Raw genomic sequence first — 20,455 nt, 5'->3', positions numbered from 1 at the left:
TGTTTGGGTTCACTGGGTTTGCTTGTTGCTCAGCACTGAAAACATGGCCGTCTCCAACACACATAGTGTACCTGTACATGCCCTGCTGACCACAGATTCAGACAAGGGAGGAGGGACGATGGGGCGTTTAGGAATGTGTGTGGTCTGTCTCTATCAGTAGATCATCACGCTGCTGCGTTGTGGAGGCAAGCATCACCAGAGAGGAGGCAAATACTACCTAACCGTTTGCAAATTTGTAATGTAAATATATACTGACTTTCTCAATGTTTCTGCGATTTTATAGCAATATGCTCCCAGTGTTGGAGTTTCATTATTAAAATGTGTGTCAGCTAGCCTAACATATCTAAGACTTGAATGAAGTAATTACTGTGTCATTTCCCGCTTGACATACCAGAAATACAGTGTTGTACAACATGCGTGTGGAGATGATCACGTCCAGTTTTAACCTTGACTAGATCATAGAATTGAATATCATATTAATCTGTACCATAATCATACCGTACTCCATCGAGAGTCCTTCTAAACTGTCATGTTGTGATTGTATGAACAGGTTATGGTGTTGTCGAGGATGAATCAGTCAGCTGTCATGTGGCACATATCGTAGGTGTTAACCTGGACTCAGACAGACAGGGTTCAGGGTGTTAACCTGGACTCAGACAGACAGGGTTCAGGGGTTCAGAAGTGAGTCTGCACACTCAGATTCACGTGTTTAAATGGTCGTTCAACCCCACAAACCACAAACAAAGATATCAGCACTGGCACATCCCACCGTCGCCTGAAACTAGTCCTCCTCTCCTTCAGACAGAATGCTGGATATATCTGCACAACATGCAGCCTAGACTTGAGCAGACCCACCCCACGGTAATGTAAATACATATGTACAACTGTATTGAAAATGTAGCAATTATTTCCACTTTCATACTTATAATCAATAATATAATGTAGCATAATGTATAAACCTGAATTTGTTCATTTGTTTTTTCTAAAAAAGAAAAAAAAAAGGAATTATCTGTTGAAACCGGTCCACATCTGTCTTCTTCTGACATAAACCACCCTCAAGGACAGTCACAGGCCACTTCAATTTATGCAAGATTCCCTTTAAGCCGTACAGTTTCTATAGTTCAGCTCTTTTCTACATATGTTTTGTTTATGTACAGGTTTGAACGATTCTGTTTTATTATTATTTGGACATTTTTAAATACTTTGCTGCTATCTGAACTAGATCTGTTGACGTAAACTGAATCTCTGTGACAGAACCTCCCCTGCAGACGTACTGACACTGTTCCTGTTACTTTTTTTTCTTTCTGAAAGCCACGTGCGATGAAGTTTGTACTTTTGAAGAGTGACTCTCTGTGACAGTATAAAGGCACTTGAATGTCTCTTGGTTGTTGTTGTGGTTTAGCTAGCACCAACCTGTACAGTTACACTCAGTGAGAACTTATAACCGACATGGTTTCCTTGAACCAGGTTGACTCCTCTCCACATGCCGCCCTGCTAGGTGTTGATGGAGCAGAGCCCTCCCCTTTACCTCCAATTCCACCTCCCCCCTACCTCCCACCATCCACCTCCCCCCTACCTCCCACCATCCACCTCCCCCCTACCTCCCACCATCCACCTCCCCCCTACCTCCCACCATCCACCTCCCCCCTACCTCCCACCATCCACCTCCCCCCTACCTCCCACCATCCACCTCCCCCCTACCTCCCACCATCCACCTCCCCCCTACCTCCCACCATCCACCTCCCCCCTACCTCCCACCATCCACCTCCCCCCTACCTCCCACCATCCACCGCCTCCCTCCCCTCCCACCACCCCCCCTTCCCTCCACCTTCTTCCCCTTTCTACCCTACCTTCCCCACCCCACCCCCTCCCCCCCCCCGCCACCCCCCCCCCCCCCCCGCCACCCTCCTCCCGGCCCAGACCAGCAAGGCCTCAGAGCCAGGCTGAGGAACAGGGCAAGTGCAATGCATGCAGGTGATCCTCACATTGAAAATGTTCCATATATTATTAATAATATATGGAATATAATATATAATATAATTAATATTATATATTATATAATTATCCAGATATTGACAAGTGTGCCCCATCTGTATGCTCCAGATATACCAAGTAATCATCTTGTTTTATTTCATGACAACCTAGTTTACAGAAGCTGTCTGCTTTTTGTGTCTACTAAAACAGTGGCCATAATATGAGTGCCATGCTATACTGATATGGTAAGAGACAGTGTACCTTGGACATCACTGTAGTGCTATATTTGCATTGATATCGTCATTAAACAAATTTTATATGATGAACAGAACATTTCCTCTCTGTGGTATCTCCTGTTTCATGCTGTTACACAGTATCTACTATATAAACTGTAAAGAAAATCACATTTATGTTTTATATTCATATTGCAGATATTTTTGAATGATTGTGGTATGAGCTTACAACCTCCACACATTTAAAATCACTGCTCCACCCCTGAATGTCTAATATGTTCTCTCAGAGACAGGACCATGATGGCTTGCGAACTCGATGACCTTGCGCTGGAATCCTCCGTGCTGCAACACTCAACACATCCAGGTGAGGGCGACGCTGTTCTCCTCCAAAGCGATTTGCTTGATGCATGCACCTATCAATGCAGCACACATACACACAAACACACACACACACTGTGAGCACACACATGCACTATCCACACACACAAACACACACACACAGTGACATACAAGTCAGAACTAGTCTTAAAAGTTGAGTTTGCGTGTGTCCCTCAGTCCCTGGTATCAAGCTGTGAGGAGAGATGGGCTGGAGGGGAGATGGGCTGGAGGGGAGATGGGCTGGAGGGGAGATGGGCTGGAGGGGAGATGGGCTGGAGGGGAGATGGGCTGGAGGGGAGATGGGCTGGAGGGGAGATGGGCTGGAGGGGAGATGGGCTGGAGGGGAGATGGGCTGGAGGGGAGATGGGCTGGAGGGGAGATGGGCTGGAGGGGAGATGGGCTGGAGGGGACAGACCAGACACCAGACCAGACACCTCCATGCTATGCAGGCCCAGACCCAGCCAAGCCTGCTAATGAAAGCCTGCTGTCAGATCGATGAGAGGCAGGGTTCAGGGAGTTGCTGCACAACTAGTGCTGCTGGAAGCCAAGGAGGAGACAGGCTCGGTATGTCTGGGTGGGGTGGGGCTGAAAAGGTCTGGATAGGACTAGGCTGGGTAGGGCTAGGTAGGTCTGTGCTGTGTTGGGTAGGGCTAGGTAGGTCTGGGTTGGGTAGGGTAGGATTGAGACTGGCTGGGGTTAGTCTAACTTGGGTATGGCTGGGATAGGCAGGGTTATGGTTGGGATGGTGTTAAGGTGGGTATTTGGCTGTGATGGGCAGGACTGGGGTGGTTTGGCTAGGTATAGCATGGTAGGTGAGTAAGGAATCCACCATGTTTGACACTTTCATGACTGACGCTCGTTCCCTCTGAGAGTCGCGTCATCGCACAGCGCTTAAATTCAAGGGAATCTGATTGGATAGAAAAGCAATCTGTTTAGCGTCTCGTGTTTTCCTAGCAGGAAGGGATCGACTCGATGGCAGGGTGGGGGCGGGAGGGGGGGGGGGCTCGTGGGCCAAATGACGGTGAACGAGAGAGAGGCTTGCGGTGGGAGGAGAGCGCGCTTTACCGCAGTATCAGCACAGTTCTGCATCAGTCATCTAAACTCTGCGGCATGCGGACTAGATTCAGGGGGAGGGAATATAACGGGTCTGTGAGTGTAGCATCGGCTTCATAGTCGTCACCATCCGTAATCAGATACTGTCGACAGTGTCGGGTTTCTCATTCATTTCTTTCGGGGGAAAGTCTTTATCCACGCACATGATCCAAGGCTTCTGTGTTTGACTAATTGGTGCTGCTTATTTGACAGAGCCGCACAGTAACTGGCGTTACAGTTTAGGCCGCACACCTGAGAGGGCTATTTCACCCTAAACCAAAGAACCGGTAGACCAACAAGACGTCAACATGGCAAAGGATGCAGAGAAGAGCACTTGGAAGGAGTTTATCTGGAACCCGAGGACGCGGGAGTTCCTGGGCAGAACTGCGAGCAGCTGGGGTGAGTGCGGTCGTCCATTTCTGCATCCGCTGCTCCTCCGCCTCCATCACTCCTCCAACACCTCCGACGGTTTCCTATTGATTTCATTCGTATGCGTCGGTCACCCAACACAGTAGTCCAGCTTGTTCAGCCGGCACAGAGAGCACCTAGCGGAATAAAAAAAAAAAAATGTATTAGCGTTTTTGCGCCGTTCAACGTGAGCATACTGCATACAGGCCATTAGGTAATGAGCTTAGTCGCTGTCCAGTGCGATAGGTGCTGAAACTCAAATGCGGCACTTGGTGCGGAATGCGCCTACGGGAGCCGGCAACATTTGCCTGCATGATTCTTTTTTTATTTAATAATTAATTCCACTGAGTTCCCTGCGCAATGCGCCGGGGCTCGAGTTGGCTTGGGGGTTCATTTGAATCGGACAAACGACAGTTCATATAGTTCGTCGTGCACTAATACACTTCAACTGTGTTTCACTTGATTGAGAAGGATGAATGTCCTCGGCACAGTGATTTCAGATAAAGCTAATCCACCATCTGGTGCGCTGTAATCTAACAGAACAGGACATGTTGCATCCATTTTCTGTATATTTACACATTTTAGTTTCAACGTGTACATTTGAACGAAGATATTTGTGTTAAAAATTATACAGATATGTCATTTGCTCGAATCGTTAGGCTATATGTAGCCTAAAGAATAGACTTGTGCACTAGGCGTCCATGTCTTACATAATGCGCCAAGCAAGAAAATTACCATTGGCTGTCTCTCTGTGCATATCGCTCTAACCTGCAGCAGATTCCAAGGTTCGTGGAAATTAAATACGCGCATATGGCTCTTTTCTAATGACATTGGGGTTTTTTAATCTGTGTAAAGCCAAAGGCCCAGTTCTATTTGTATCACCTCCAAACCACCCTCCCCCCCTCTCCCCTCCCCCCTTCCCCCAATCCACGGGGGAGTAAATCAGCGACGTATTTAATCCTAATCTAATGACTTCATTGGCTGACCGGTGAATATCAATGGCAGATTTTAAATTATTGGACGATTTAATTCCCCTTGTGTCCTGAAATTAAATTTAGGCGACTAAAGATAAGACCACATTCCTCCACCTACACACACACAGCGAGCGAGAGAGAGAATGACAAGACAATAAAATGTAGGCTTCATGACATCAAACGAATCAGTATGTATAGCCCTTCTATCCAACACGCATTCTAGATAGACGGTGATGTCACTGGGTGTGGTTACCATGACTCCAGTTTTCTTCCGGTACCACCTGCTTGGCCCGGTCAAAGTCTCCGGGTGTTCTGAGGACTGTTCGCCTCGCTAAGCCGTGCTCTTTAAGGCTGCTTAATTCCTCTATTCCTGTAGCGAACCCAAACGTGTACAGATACGCTATTCTTGGGTCTTTGACGGGTCTATCCTGACTAGCGTGGTGCTAGTAATCTGGGCCCGTATCTACGCATCTCTTAACCCTCACATGAATCTCTGGTGGAGAATACAACTAAGATAGTGCGGTCCAGAATGATTAAGTCGTTTGTGCGTGACAGAAACAAAAGTATTGGTAAATTGAGTGCACTCATTTGAGTGAACTTTCTCTGACAGTCTACAGTGTGCCTGTGTGTGTGTGTGTGTGTGTGTGTGTGTGTTTGTGTGTGTGTGTGTGCATGCTTGAGTGTTTGTGTGTAAGAGCAATTATGTAAATAGTTGTTAGATCCTTTGAAAAAAGCATGAATATTACCCCCCCCCCCAGCTCATATGCATGTTGTTTAATCTTGCTAATTGACTGACAACATTAGCATTCACTGGTAATATCACCCCAACCAGGGAAAGACACACCCATCATCACAGAGGAGATCCAACACAATGAGCCGGCCCCGGGCACCATTTTGTTCCATGCTTTCAGCCCTGTCTGTGATGGAGGCATGACAAGGAAGAGCAGAACATCTGTCAGCGTCTCGCTCCGAGCGCTCAGAGAGAACCAGACACCCTAGCAGGATCCGGGATAAGGGTCTTGTATGTTTACCCAGAGTTCAGATTTGGGGGTAGGCCTCTCTCACCCAAGGAATACTGAACACAGAATCATTCTTATACAGGATAACAGTTACATCTTCAATTTTTCCAACATCGACCCTGCCTGACCCCTGACCTCCACCGAGCACGCTTCCCAGGGAAGGTGTGGGAGCTAAAGACCAATGGTGCATCCCAACACCTTTACTGCCATACAATGTTCGATACTACAGAGATACTATATAGTATGGTAGTGTGGGTGTTGAGACAGAGACAGAGAGTGTATCCAGGGTTAGATGATAGCAGGAGTATCTGATGCTGCAGGACTAGAGGGCCTCCCTGTGATGATCTGCTGTCTCAGCAGGGGTCCTCCTCATCCGATCCTCTCTGTATGAGGTTACACTCATCGGATCACAACAACCTCCTCCACACACACACGTACCACATACACACACACCCACACACACACACACATATCACACACACACCCACACATACACACAGACACACACACCACATACACACACACCACACACACACACACAACCACACACCACATACACACACACAGCCAGTCACTCTCACTCACCAAGAGCCTCCAGTTTGTCACCGATCCCACAGAGGAGCATCTCCACCCCATGCAGAGCATTCTGGGATGGCAGTGAGACCCTGGGACAGGGGGCCCAGCGGTGGAGCTCTGCGGTGGGCCCTATCCAGCAAAGATGCAGGCCGCTTTTAGGATGGGCCTTCGGTGTTGGAGAGAGCAGAGAGGAGGGGGAGGAGGGGGAATGGAGGGAAGGGGAGGAGGATATCATGATAATTCCAATCAGCTCATCTGATTAATTTGTTGGATTTTACCCAAAATGCTTCCGGACTGGCATACATTTCTACTGTCAACAGTCATTGCTAGTCCTCTGAATCAAATTATACTAAAATCCTGGACATGGACGTTATATAATTTTACTACAGCTAGAGGTTGTTACATGGCGGTGATTCGTCAGAGGCTGGAGCTACGGTGGCCTGGATGTGTCAATATGAACAGAACACAGGCTAATCCCCTGACCCTTGTCACTTATCTCTAGGAGGGCTCCTCCTCCCCTCTCTCCCTCCGTCTGTCACCTCTCTCTCCCTCCCCTCCTCCCCCCTCCCCCCAACTCTGCTCAGCTCTATGTTAGAGTTACTTCATAATTAAATTACACAAAGACCAGCCATTCAACCCTGGATTCATTGATGCTGTGTGAGAAGGGAGACACCGATGTGTGTAAGTGGGTATTTTGACCCGTCTCAAAATGGAGGAGTGGGTGTGATAGAACCAGGAGCAACAGTACTAGCAGTAATACCAGCAGCACTCACAAACTTGATCCAGCAATTCAGATCTGATATACTGTATATGTGTACTGTACCATGCAACACTGTGGTTGAGATATTACTGCTGGACTGGACCATGTAACACAATGGTTGAGATATTTCTGACTGTTAAGATATAATCATTGTTGCGCCATGCCTGGTAGCTGAGATGTGGTTTCGTTGCACTACGCGTGGTAAATCGATTTTCTGACTCTCACCACGTAACACCGTTAGACCCATACACTTCTGACCAGTCATTTCCTGTCATGACCGGTCATTACGTCTCTTCGGATAAAAGCGTCCGCTGAATAAAGGAAACCCGTGGATGTGGTTGACGTAGCAGGAAGTTGAGTGTGTGTGCTTCCTGTCCCTGCGAAGGTCTGATCCTGCTCTTCTACCTGGTGTTCTACATCTTCTTGGCGGGGGTGTTCGTTCTCACCATGTACGTGATGCTGCAGACCCTGGACGACCACAAACCCACCTGGCAGGACAGGCTGTCCACTCCAGGTACTGTAACCTTTAACCATCCTTTAATCTTTAACTGATTTAACTTTTGCCAGAGTGTCCTGGCCAACATGCAACGATGAATACACCTTTACAGTCTTGTTCTGGACTTCTCACATCAGTATACCTGTATTCCTTAGTACTCGCCTTTCTAAATATGTGTCTGTGTGTCGGTGTGTGTGTGTGTGTGTGTGTGTGTGTAGGAATGATGATCAGACCCAGAGGGGAAGCTCTGGAGATTGTGTACAACACTGAGGACACAGAGAGCTGGGACAGTTATGCTCAGGCACTGGACAAGTTCCTGAACCGTGAGTCTCCTTGACCCTCCACACACCTTTACACCCTCCACACACCCTTACACCCTCCACACACCCCTCCACACACCTTTACCCCCTCCACACACCCTCCACACACCCCTCCACACACCTTTACCCCCTCCACACACCCTCCACACACCCCTCCACACACCTTTACCCCCTCCACACACCCTCCACACACCCCTCCACACACCTTTACCCCCTCCACACACCCTCCACACACCCCTCCACACACCTTTACCCCCTCCACACACCCTCCACACACCTTTACCCCCTCCACACACCTTTACCCCCTCCACACACCTTTACACCCTCCACACAACCCTCCACACACCTCACAAACACACCTTCCATCATGTCGAAACAGATATTTTTGTATATTTTTGTTTGCGATTATGACTCCTTCCATGGCAAAAACATGTCCTGCCAGGTGTGTTCCACTGTGTTGAGCTGCTCCAGGTGTCACTTTCCCCTCTGACCTCTGACCTCCAACCTCTGTCCTTGGCAGCGTATAACGACTCCTTCCAGGCCCAGACGAACGACATGTGCACACCGGATCAGTACTTCGTGCAGGACGACAGTGGAGACGTAAAGAACAACCCCAAACGCTCCTGCCAGTTCAATCGCACCGTGCTGGAAGAATGCTCCGGAATAAATGACCGTTACTATGGATACCAGGATGGCAAGCCGTGCATCATTATCAAGCTGAACCGGGTAAGGCAGGGTGGGGGATGGTAGAGGGATGGGATGGTGTTGCTAGGAGACCTGGAGGGGATTCAGAAAGAGACAGTTCTAGTGAAGAACGCAGCTTTCGGATGCGGAATCGTATAACTGGTGTTCTACGCTGGTGTACATCTGTTTCGTCTGTCAGTCTGTATATCTGTCTGTATATCTGTCTGTATATCTGTCTGTCTGCCTAAATGTCTGTCTGTCTAACTGCCTGTCTGTCTGTCTGCCTAAATGTCTGCCTGTCTGTCTGCAGGTAATCGGGTTGTTGCCAGGAAAGGACGGCCAGGCTCCTTATGTCACCTGTGGACCAAAGGTGACAAACCCATCTCCTCTTCCTCCTCAACACACACACCTCAACACACACACCTCAACACACACACCTGAACCTCCATCTCCTCTTCCTCCTCAACACACACACCTCAACACACACACCTGAACCTCCATCTCCTCTTCCTCCTCAACACACACACCTGAACCTCCATCTCCTCTTCCTCCTCAACACACACACCTGAACCTCCATCTCCTCTTCCTCCTCAACACACACACCTCAACACACACACCTCAACACACACACCTGAACCTCCATCTCCTCTTCCTCGTTAACACACACACCTCAACACACACACCTGAACCTCCATCTCCTCTTCCTCCTCAACACACACACCTGAACCTCCATCTCCTCTTCCTCCTCAACACACACACCTGACCACACACACCTGAACCTCCATCTCCTCTTCCTCCTCAACACACGCACCTGAACACACACAAGGCACATCCATCTTGTCTCTGTTTGAGGCGTCGTCCTTCCCCAGGCGTGTCATGTGTCACTGTGCTGCCTGTCATGTCTCTCTTCATCCTCTCTGCTGCTTTCCATCCCTTCCCTTGTTCTGTTCTGTCCATCAGAGGATTAGAATTGGCAAAGATGAATGGGTAAGATACCACAAGAAGACAAAACTCATAGAGTTGTATTAGTTTGTAGTTTGAGTAAATATTAGGTTAGTAGGAAGGGATGCAGGATATGGTGGTGACCTTGATATACATATATATACAAACGTGTGTAGTCTGCAGATAAATGTAGAGGAAAATGTGTTGTAGGAGAGTGTGTATGTACTGTATGTGTGTGTGTGTAGATATTATTGTTGTTTCTTAGCTGGTAACTGAGGTGTGGTTACTTGGCACCTGCTAAATACCGTTCCTTGACTCCAATCACAGAAACACTGTTAGAACAATGCCTTTCCGCTGTGCTTTCTACATGCACTATTTGTGTGTTTCGGATCACAGCGTCTCCTAAATGATTCATGTCACCCCCGCCCCCCGCGCAGAAAGAAGACAGCGACTCGATTGGATCCCTGATATATTACCCTCCCAACGGTACCTTCAACCTGATGTACTATCCGTACTACGGCAAGAAAGCTCAGGTAAAAACTGAAATAACTCGCTAACTCTTAACATCCCTTGATTCATAATATTGTTTAGGACATCACTTCAAATGTACCGTGTTGCAGGCAGCATTCAGCAGAATATGTGACACAACATTTTACAATGTGACAGAAAATGCACTCAAGAAAAGGTATTTCAAACACAGCCCCAGTCTGTGACCAGCATGAGGGAGTGACGCCAATGGGTTCGCTGTTGTCTGCCCCCAGGTGAACTACTCCCAGCCTCTGGTGGCCATTAAGTTCGCCAACATCACCGCCAACGTGGATGTGAACGTTGAGTGCAGGATCAACGCAAACAACATTCCTTCCGGCAGCGAAAGAGACAAGTTTGCCGGGAAAGTGTCTTTCAAACTAAGAATCAACACAAAAAAATAGATACATCCTCCCTTACAACACCCCCTCCTCCTCCACCCCCCACACCCGTGTCATCTCTTCATTCTGTGCACAAGTACACACTGACAGAAACTACCAGCCGGAGGAACACCCCTCAGAGAAAATCTAAAACATGTTTACAACTCTCCGCTCCTCCGGTCGATTGGACATTGTGTGTCCTGTTGCATGAGAGGAGGAGGATGAGAGGGGGAAGAGGAGGTCGAGAGGAGTGGAGGAGTGGGGGAGAAAGAGAGGGTTTTCTTCCTGGCTCGGTTTCTGTCTGTGCGCTTTGGGATGAATCATTTTCGGTAAATTAGTTTGAGGTGAAGTATATTTATACTGCATGAGTAACTAGGACCTATAGAGGACATTAACATGTATGATTTGAACGTTTGCCAGGAGAGACAGCGCAGCATATCTGCTTCCTGTTGTCTCCTTCCCGATGGCTCTCTATAGAGTACCCCTCTAAGTGTGAATATACACATAATACCACAGTGTGTATATCTATTTATACAGTATCATAACCTTATATCAGTATGTCTATTTTGTTGCACTTAAAATAATAATCAAACAAGCGAAATGAATAACTCATGTTTTGGTGGATCGAGGCAGGAGCTAAGTGCATGTGTGTGTTGTCTTTAGTGTCCTAAGAGGCCTCTTGTCTCAGTTTAATGCTGTTTGTCAATTATTAATGAGGATCTGTCATACTGACCACCAGGAGAGCCTCGCTGTATGGCAGTGCCCATCTGAAAACCTACACACAGCCACTGTTTACTTGGAACATGAGATAGCTGTTTACTTTCCCAATAAGGGGTGGTTTGAAGTCAAGACCTTTAAGTGTGTGTCTGTGTGTGTGTGTGTGTGTGTGGGGGTGCGTGCGTGCGTGCGTTTGTTATGTGCGCTTGGATATGTTTGTTTATCCCATATACAATACAAAAACTGTTGGTCGGGAAATTGCATGTACAATGTGCAATATTTAGGTCATATGATCGAACATCATTTTCACTCACAGAAAGTTTCTTAACCGTTGGTCGAAGTTCATGACAGGCCAACCAATCCCTCATGTTCATATGTCTTGGGGAATGAGAAGGACGTGGTATGTTCACACACATGTACGACTTCTCTCATATCCACCAGCTGCTCACATACACCAGTCTGTGAGTGCGTAGCTGGACAAAGGAGTGTTTTTTTTTTATTGATTTGCTATGGGTTTGTGTTCATGTGAAGGTGATATGTTTTAACTGTGTTATGTTGGAGATGGAGGATAGAAAACGTTTTTTGTTGTTTTTTTTCTCTTCCAAACAGTCATCAATTTATCAGACCAAGTGATCATGTTTGTGCATTTAGAGTTCTCCTGTAGTTGTCTTTAGGGGGAATGTGTGACTAGTCTAGGAGTGTACCAGAGTCTGGAGTCTGTTAAGTCACTCATTGTAGAAAAGAAGGTTTGATCTCATTGGTGGAAGTGATTTAGCTTGAGGTAGGATTCTCGGCTGTTACGTGTTAATCAGTTTCAAGATGGATGACAGCAGGGGGGAGACCAGGGGGAAGACCAGGGGAGAGACCAGGGGAGAGACCAGGGGAGAGACCAGGGGGGAGACCAGGGGAGAGACCAGGGGAGAGACCAGGGGAGAGACCAGGGGAGAGACCAGGGGGGAGACCAGGGGGGAGACCAGGGGAGAGACCAGGGGAGAGACCAGGGGAGAGACCAGCGCAGAACCAGTCCCACTGAACTGTGGTGGGGTGGGGCCGTGTCTAGTGAGACCTGAGGCCAAGCAGAAGGATTTCCTGTGCTCTGGTGCAGTCTTGCAGCCTTGGATGATTCAAGCAATTACAGCTAAACACAGCACCCTAGCTAGGCACAGCTCAACACAGCTAAGCACAGTTCCCTGGCTGGGCACAAGGACCCCTCTCATGACCTCCACACTCGGTTGGCCTCAGTCTCTCTCAGTAAATCCTCACCCTGTTCTGTGTTGAGCATACAACCACATCCTCACCCTGTATCCTGTTGGCCTGTACCGGGGCTGACCCAGACGGCACAGTTCAGAGATACACTTTCATCTAACGGTTCAGTCCAGACATCAGGCACGTGAACAGACTGATTTAGAACAGCCAGTCCTCTGGTGGGTGACTGCTGCCCGTTTGAACATGCAGGGAAGAGGGACAGAGCGCCTACTCTTCCTCATTAGGCTTCCTGTCCCGCTCACTCAGTCTGTAATCTCTTAATCTGGTTGGCTAATCCCGAGCAGGTATTTGATTTGTCCTTTCTTTGAAAGACACATGGAACCTGGCCAGCACACCATGCCAGATTGGGACGCTAACCCTAACCACTGCACTGACCCGCTCATGTCTTCAGCACACTGACTACACTGTGTAATCAAGTGAGAATATAGGACAGTTTACAACACTGTACACCGGTACATGTGTGTTGGTGTACTTTCAAATTTATTTTACTTTCCACGTGCAAAGATTTCTACTAAGACATTCCCTTTTTCAACCAAAGATGCTCATGAGAGTTATGACTGCATGATGTCCTGGTTCTGGTCCTGGTCCTAGTTCTGGTCCTAGTTCTGGTTCTGGTTCTGGTCCTAGTCCTGGTCCTGGTCCTGGTCCTAGTTCTGGTCTTGGTCCTAGTTCTGGTTCTGGTTCTGGTCCTAGTCCTGGTTCTGGTCCTGGTCCAAGTCCTGGCCCTGGTTCTGGTTCTGGTTCTGGTCCTGGTCCAACAACACTGGTCTCTGGGGTGGCACCTAGACGTTCCAGGGGAATCTTAGACCTTGTGTCGTTACTGTCATTAGCAGTTGTATTAATTAGTAACACATAGAAGGAGCAGGTTTGATGACATCAGTGCCTCCTGGTGGACAGAATCGGTTTTGCTCCAGCGTCACAGAATGATCATTATCGTCTCCAGTCATCTGTTTTTCTATGATCGTTTGGAGATGTCTTCAAAAAGCAATATATTTACTTCCTGTGTGGCTGTATGACGTATTTAATCCTGGAATGGCTGTAACACATGAATAGAGTCATAAATCACAGAGAGAGTGAGAGAGAAAGACTGAACATGTAAATAAGATGTTCGCATAAAGATATTATACAGATTTTTGCCAACGCCCATTTTCAAGACTGACCAACAGATTACTAAGCATATTGGTTTTATTTAAAAAGAAAGAGATCAAGTATTTTTAATGTTATTTTGTTGTAAAGAGGAAATCATATTTTAGCTTGGATTGTATAAATGCATCCAGACAGCATACTGGGTCACCAGTAATCTCAATAATTGTGTAAGAATTTAAGATGGTTCAACACTAAATACTTTTTGAATGTAGATAATTATTTATTCTTTTGGTTACAACCAAGCCATTTGCAGTATTGAGTGTTTGCAGTGGTGCAATTTTAGCTCTAGTCACAGGTGACTAGACGACACCTAAAATAGGTGGGTGTATGTTTAAGATCCGTAAACTGAAGAGTAAAAAATGGGATTTGACCCTATAGAGAGCTACACTCTCACATGACCTCCACGTTCAACCAGAACTGGCAAAAGTTTGAGCATTTCTCAAAGGTTTTTGGTCTAATTCTGATTATATTCTAATAACTGATGTTAATGCTACCTAATTAAACACATGGATTCAGAAGATTACGAAAAAACACAAGAAAGTGATACGAGACAGAAATCAGTTTGGGACAGTCTTTCACCTTAAATATAAATGGTTGATAATTCTATTCTCTTGAAATCTTAAGTTGTTGCTGTTTCTGTATGTTTACTTTTTGGGTTGTTTTTGCTCATGTTCATGTAAAAAACAATAGAGAAATCAATAAAGGTGATTGGAAGGATTTCCAGCGTGTTTGATCTGATTATTTATCATGTCATTTATCACTCCCCTCAGTCACCTCCCTGTCATGTCTTTAACAGGTGAGTAACATGGTGTCCTGCCTCTAGACTGACTCTATATCAGGTTGGTTTCATGGTCTCACCTGTCCTGCCTCTAGACTGACTCTATACCAGGTTGGTTTCATGGTCTCACCTGTCCTGCCTCTAGACTGACTCTATACCAGGTTGGTTTCATGGTCTCACCTGTCCTGCCTCTAGACTGACTCTATATCAGGTTGGTTTCATGGTCTCACCTGTCCTGCCTCTAGACTGACTCTATATCAGGTTGGTTTCATGGTCTCACCTGTCCTGCCTCTAGACTGACTCTATACCAGGTTGGTTTCATGGTGTCCTGCCTCCAGTCTGTCCCTAAACACCTGACAGGATTAGCTCAAACCTTGACTTGTTCTGACCTTCACTTCTCTCCCTACTATTCCTTTCTCCTCCCCCTTCTCCCCCTCCCCCCCCTCCTTCCTCCCCCTCCTCCCCCTCCCCTCTCCCCCTCTCCCCCTCCTCACTGCCCCCCCTCTCCTTCCTCCCCATCCTCACTGCCCCCCCTCTCCTTCCTCCCCCTCCTCCTCCCCCCCTCCCCCCCTCTCCTTCCTCCCCCTCCTCCTCCCCCCCTCCCCCCTCTCCTTCCTCCCCCTCCTCCCCCCCTCCCCCTCCCTCTCCTTCCTCCCCCTCCTCACTGTCCTCCCTCTCACCCCCCCCTCTCCTTCCCCTCCTCAGTGTCCTCCCTCTCACCCAAGACCCAGTTGAAGGACAGGCTAGAGAGCAAGGATTACAAAGCATTAGAGTGGTTAAAATAGTCTGCTGAAGGGTAGCAAAAGTAACTGATACACAGGACACGCACGCACGCACTCTCTCCCTCTACCTCTCTCGCCCCCCTCTCTCTCTCACTCTGTGTCCCCTCATCTTTTCACCTCTAGGCCCCTCTCTCTGTTCTGCCCCTGCCTCTCTCTCTGTCTCTCTCACACACACACACACACACACGCACACACACACACACACACATACACACACACACTTACACACACATACACACACATACACGCACACACACACATACACACACATACACACACACACACACACACATACACACACATACACACACACACACACACACATACACACACATACACACATACACACACTTACACACACACACATACACACACATCCACACACTTACACACACACACATACACACACATACACACACATACACACACACATACACACGCATACACACACACACACACACACATACACACACATACACACTTGGCAGGTGGGCGAGGGAACTGCTTATGTCATTAATGTCAGAGTAAAGGACTCTGTCAGAGTTCAGGGTTTGTGTTTTATCACAGCGCCCTCTGCTGGTTGGAAGCACACTGCAAGCTGCAACTAGAGAGGGTACAATTTCTGGGGAAATTGTAGGGTGTGCTTGCTTGCGTCGGTTGCACAGGGGTCCGTTTTTGAATGACATTTTTACAACTGATATTTCTGTATATTTTATATAAAAATGCATACTTATTATTTATAAAGATTACATAGATTTAAAAGCTTTTTTTTTTGCTGCTCATTTACAACTGAAAATACGAGTGAAGTGTAGAATGAAATAGATGTCTTCTCATTTCCCCTGCAAGAGGCAGCCTCATCGTTGAATCAAAACGAATACATTTGGCAGACCGGTGTAAAAATTGACCTAATCTCTATGACTTAAACGTCCTTTTAAGTTTTTCCCTTCTCGTGATATTTTAAGGAATTTAGTCTACTCATATTGCATTCATTCATGAATAAAGAACCCCCTTTGAAGATTATTCTACGACGTTACCGGCAGTAGAAGATGGAATCGCGATTCAAACAGTACCATCTGCTAACTGAAAATATGCCCCCAAAAACGTAAATAAGCTTGACATTTATTTAGTGGAAAATCGCTTTCATAAAAAGCTCAGTGGTAGCGATCATTGTCAGTAACAACGCCAAGTGCGAAATAGCCCTGTGTGGAGAAGCTGCCCCGGTACTACGGTACAGTACTAGACTACTCCTGTGTTCGTTCGTCTTGGTAGCGATTGCGTTGGTTGAATTGGATTTAACGTTCCGTTGTACGGTTTAGGCTGAAATTAATTATTTTCATGAACAGATTGACAAAGTTTAGGCTGTGGCAATGAAGTTAAGGTTAGTAGTTAGATAGACTTTTGGTTTAAGTAAGGGGAGTGCCGAACATGTTCTGTCGCCGTTTGACTTCCTACAGCTGTGTAGATGTTTTTGTAGTGTCTCGGGTAGGCTACAGCGTTGCAGTGAGCAACACTGGTTTGAAACCACAGGTAATTATAATTTCACCCACAAATCGTTTATCAAATCAAATCAAATGTATTTGTATAGCCCTTTTTACACGCAAGCATGTCACAGAGGGCTTCACATATGCCCATAGAACTGCCCCTCAACCAACCTAAACCCTCAAGGAAGACAAGGAAAAACTCCCAAAAAACTCTCAACAGGAGAAAAAAAAAATGGAAGAAACCTTGGGAGGAGCAATTCAGAGAGGGATCCCCTCCTCCAGAGACGGTTGGTGGGAGAGAGGAGCAGAACACAGGCTAAACATAGTCATACAGTGTCGATGGGTTTTTAAAACACCAAAATCCATTATTCAACTTTATAGATGTAGGACAGGACCGGGAGACTCGCGACCAGGTCCAGCGTTGGCTGACCGACGACCAGGCAGGTGCTGACAACTCAAACCCCCCACACCACAAGGGATGTGTGTGGGGGGGGGACAGAGAGAGGAGAGCAGGGATTAGAGAATGCCAGGAGCAGCTAACAGTTACAGTCATAATAGAATGAGATCCCCACCGGTCAAGTGTGGACTGGTGCAGCAATTTAACAGAGCAAAAAAGGGGAATTTGATGCAACCCCACACACCAAGACAGCGACAGCCCCCCTCATTTGGAACATGAAATCTGTTCCAGGGGAAGAGAACTCTAAAATAAGTTATACTTAAAGAATAAGGATGGAAACAACCCATCCCCCGTTGCCTCCAACTAGTAACATACTTACCTTTAACAGTCGTAGAATTGACTAAACAATAACGTTTTTAACCTAATTTTAAACGTCGAAACAGTATCAGACTCCCTAATTGAGACAGGTAGTTTATTCCAGAGAAGAGGCGCTCTATATGAGAACGTCCTACCTCCAGCTGTTTTTTTTCTTAATTTTGGGAACCACCAGATAGCCGGCATCTTGAGATCTAAGTGTCCTTGCGGGGCAATAGGGTGCAAGGAGACCGGAGAGGTACAGTGGTGCCAATCCATGCAGAGATTTGTAGGTTAGTAGTAGAACTTTGAAGTCAGCTCTGGCTTGGATAGGGAGCCAGTGTAGAGAGACAAGAGTAGATGTTATGTGATCAAACTTTCTTGTTCTGGTCAATAGTCTAGCAGCAGCATTTTGCACCCGCTGTAAATTTTTTAGGTGGGTAATTGGGAGGCCAGAGAACAACACATTGCAATAGTCCAATCGGGACGTAACAAATGCATGTATTAGTTTTTCGGCATCATCCTTTGAGAGAAATTTTCGTATTTTGGCAATATTACGTAGATGGAAAAATGCAGTTCTAGTAATTTGCTTAATATGGTACTCAAACGAAAGGTCTGGGTCCATTGTGACTCCAAAAATTTTTACTAGCTGGCTTTGAGAGACTTTGACGCCGTCTAGGTCTAAGGTCAGATTGGAAAAATTATTTCTATATTTTTTAGGACCGAAAATTTGAACCTCGGTTTTATCCGAATTTAGAAGAAGGAAATTTGCAGTCATCCAAGCTCTCAACCTAGAAACACATTTTTCCATAGCATGTGGAAATTCTCCAGACTTTATAGACATATATAGCTGAGTATCATCTGCATAACAGTGAAAATTTACCCCAGAGCTTCTAATTAGGTTTCCTAAAGGCAGCATATAGAGAGAAAATAACAGAGGGCCTAGAACTGAACCCTGTGGTACTCCGTATTTTACAGTGGAGCTCCTGGATGAGCAGCCATCATAGTGGACATATTGTGATCTATCGGATAGATACGATCTAAACCACTGAAGTGATGTACCAGAAATCCCAACATAGTTCTCCATACGTTCCAAGAGAATCTCATGATCCACCGTGTCAAAAGCTGCACTTAGGTCTAGAAGAACCAGGACAGAGAAAGAACCCGCGTCAGAGGCTAACAGTAGATCATTGACTACCTTGGCTAATGCAGTTTCAGTGCTGTGGTGGAGACGAAATCCAGACTGGAGAGGTTCATAAAGCTGATTTGAGGAGAGGTGCTCAGTGAGCTGTTGTGCCACAGCCTTCTCTAAAATTTTGGAGATAAATGGCAAATTTGAAATTGGCCTGTAGTTGCTAAGACAACCTGGATCCAGGTTTGTTTTTTTAAGAAGGGGCTTAATAATAGCTTGTTTGAAATCGTTGGGGACTTGGCCAATTACAATAGATTCATTAATAATACTAAGCATGGGTGGTCCAATAATAGGGAGAAGTTCCCTACAGAGTTTGGCAAGGAGAGGATCGAGAGGGCAGCTAGTGGGTTTCGAGGAGTCTATCAGCTCGATGAACGCTTCCATAGAAATAGGGTTAAAGTGAGTGAGAGCCTCAACATGCAGCATGCTTGGTATAGGGGAAAGTTCAGTGTTGATGGCCACTCCTCCAGGACTAGTCTGTAGTTTGTCCCTTATTGCATAAATTTTTTGGTCAAACCTTTTTGGTTTACTTGTAATGTAATGTCATAATAAATCCTACAACGAAAATGTATTTGTGAGGAATGTTTATTTTAACGATTGAAAACAGATGCATCATAGACCACTGTAGTATGTGTTGCCCGGGCAACAGAGGCTAATGTCATGATGCTAATACTTCAGTGACATAGTAGACTACTGTTTCCGAAAGTAGATGTACTTCCTTAATAAAATCAGCTTATATTGTACATTACACGTCACAATTGTGTGTCATATCACAATGTAAAATTAGTAAATACTTATCACCCTGGCCTCTTTGCTTGTGGCGTTTCTGCAGCTGCCTTGCAGTAAAGCAGTTAGCTTAGCTATCTCCCAGAAGTTAACGAGCTGCTAAACTAATGTTCTGCTAGAGGTAGTCACGCGAGTTTTTGTGACGTTAGTGACGTAAGTAGCGTCATTGACTGTGGCTAGCAAGTTAGCCACCGTTAGCTTCACTTTTCGCCACAAAAACTTAATTTCCACTTAAACCATGCAACGGAACTTAAATCCCAATAGAAGCAACTCAATCGCTACCAAGACGAAACTTTTGACACCTAGGTTGTCTATGTAGGCCAAATATTGACTGAGTTTTAGGGGGGCAAAAAGAATAAAAAGAATAATAATATATATGTGAGAGAACAAAGGTTGTGTCCTTGCCGAAGGCAAAGCACACCCAAATAAGAATTCATTTGAAATCGTCTGCGATTCTTTTTCATTTATCATCAATTCTGTCACTCACACGTCATGATTTTGTTTTAAACAAGTGCAAAATTGAATGCTTACAACATAATAGTTAGATCATTAAGAAGCATTACATAGTTATTTTGATTACCTTGAATAAAGTCCATCTTACGTTCAGCTCGTGATCCATGTCATTATTTTATAATCTTACAGTGCTGTTATTCTGGACCTTGTCCCAAGTATCTGATTGAGAGCAACCAACAACAGGTAATCTGCTGTTGGATTAAATTAGTCATCCAAAACAACCTACAGTATAAAATTACACATCTGCATCTTCTTCATTGTTTATGAAATAAGTAAAAAAAG

At 46.1% G+C, this 20,455-nt stretch overlaps 1 protein-coding gene and 1 long non-coding RNA gene across 3 annotated transcripts; both read left to right on the top strand.

Moving 5' to 3' along the window:
• Positions 1 to 3,648: 3,648 nt before the first annotated feature.
• atp1b2b (ATPase Na+/K+ transporting subunit beta 2b) lies at positions 3,649 to 11,500 on the top strand. 2 transcript variants are annotated; one of them, XM_062486024.1, is made up of 8 exons: positions 3,649 to 4,076; positions 7,800 to 7,928; positions 8,129 to 8,233; positions 8,751 to 8,956; positions 9,225 to 9,284; positions 9,875 to 9,901; positions 10,294 to 10,389; positions 10,618 to 11,500. In XM_062486024.1, the coding sequence occupies exons 1-8, from the start codon at positions 3,986 to 3,988 to the stop codon at positions 10,783 to 10,785; spliced, it is 882 nt and encodes a 293-aa protein (XP_062342008.1). In that variant the 5' UTR covers positions 3,649 to 3,985; the 3' UTR covers positions 10,786 to 11,500. The 2 variants fall into 2 exon arrangements, with proteins under 2 accessions (XP_062342008.1, XP_062342009.1); XM_062486025.1 differs by lacking the exon at positions 9,875 to 9,901 and having other exon boundaries at positions 3,650 to 4,076.
• Positions 11,501 to 12,414: 914 nt separating this feature from the next.
• Positions 12,415 to 14,608, top strand: LOC134039884 (uncharacterized). Its single transcript, XR_009932836.1, has 2 exons — positions 12,415 to 13,430; positions 13,462 to 14,608. It is a non-coding gene; the product is annotated as an uncharacterized LOC134039884 (long non-coding RNA).
• The last annotated feature ends 5,847 nt before the right edge of the window (positions 14,609 to 20,455 follow it).

Source organism: Osmerus eperlanus, chromosome 19, assembly GCF_963692335.1.
Source record: "Osmerus eperlanus chromosome 19, fOsmEpe2.1, whole genome shotgun sequence".
Classification (NCBI taxonomy): Eukaryota; Metazoa; Chordata; class Actinopteri; order Osmeriformes; family Osmeridae; genus Osmerus; species Osmerus eperlanus.
This window is presented reverse-complemented; position numbering and strand designations above follow the sequence as displayed.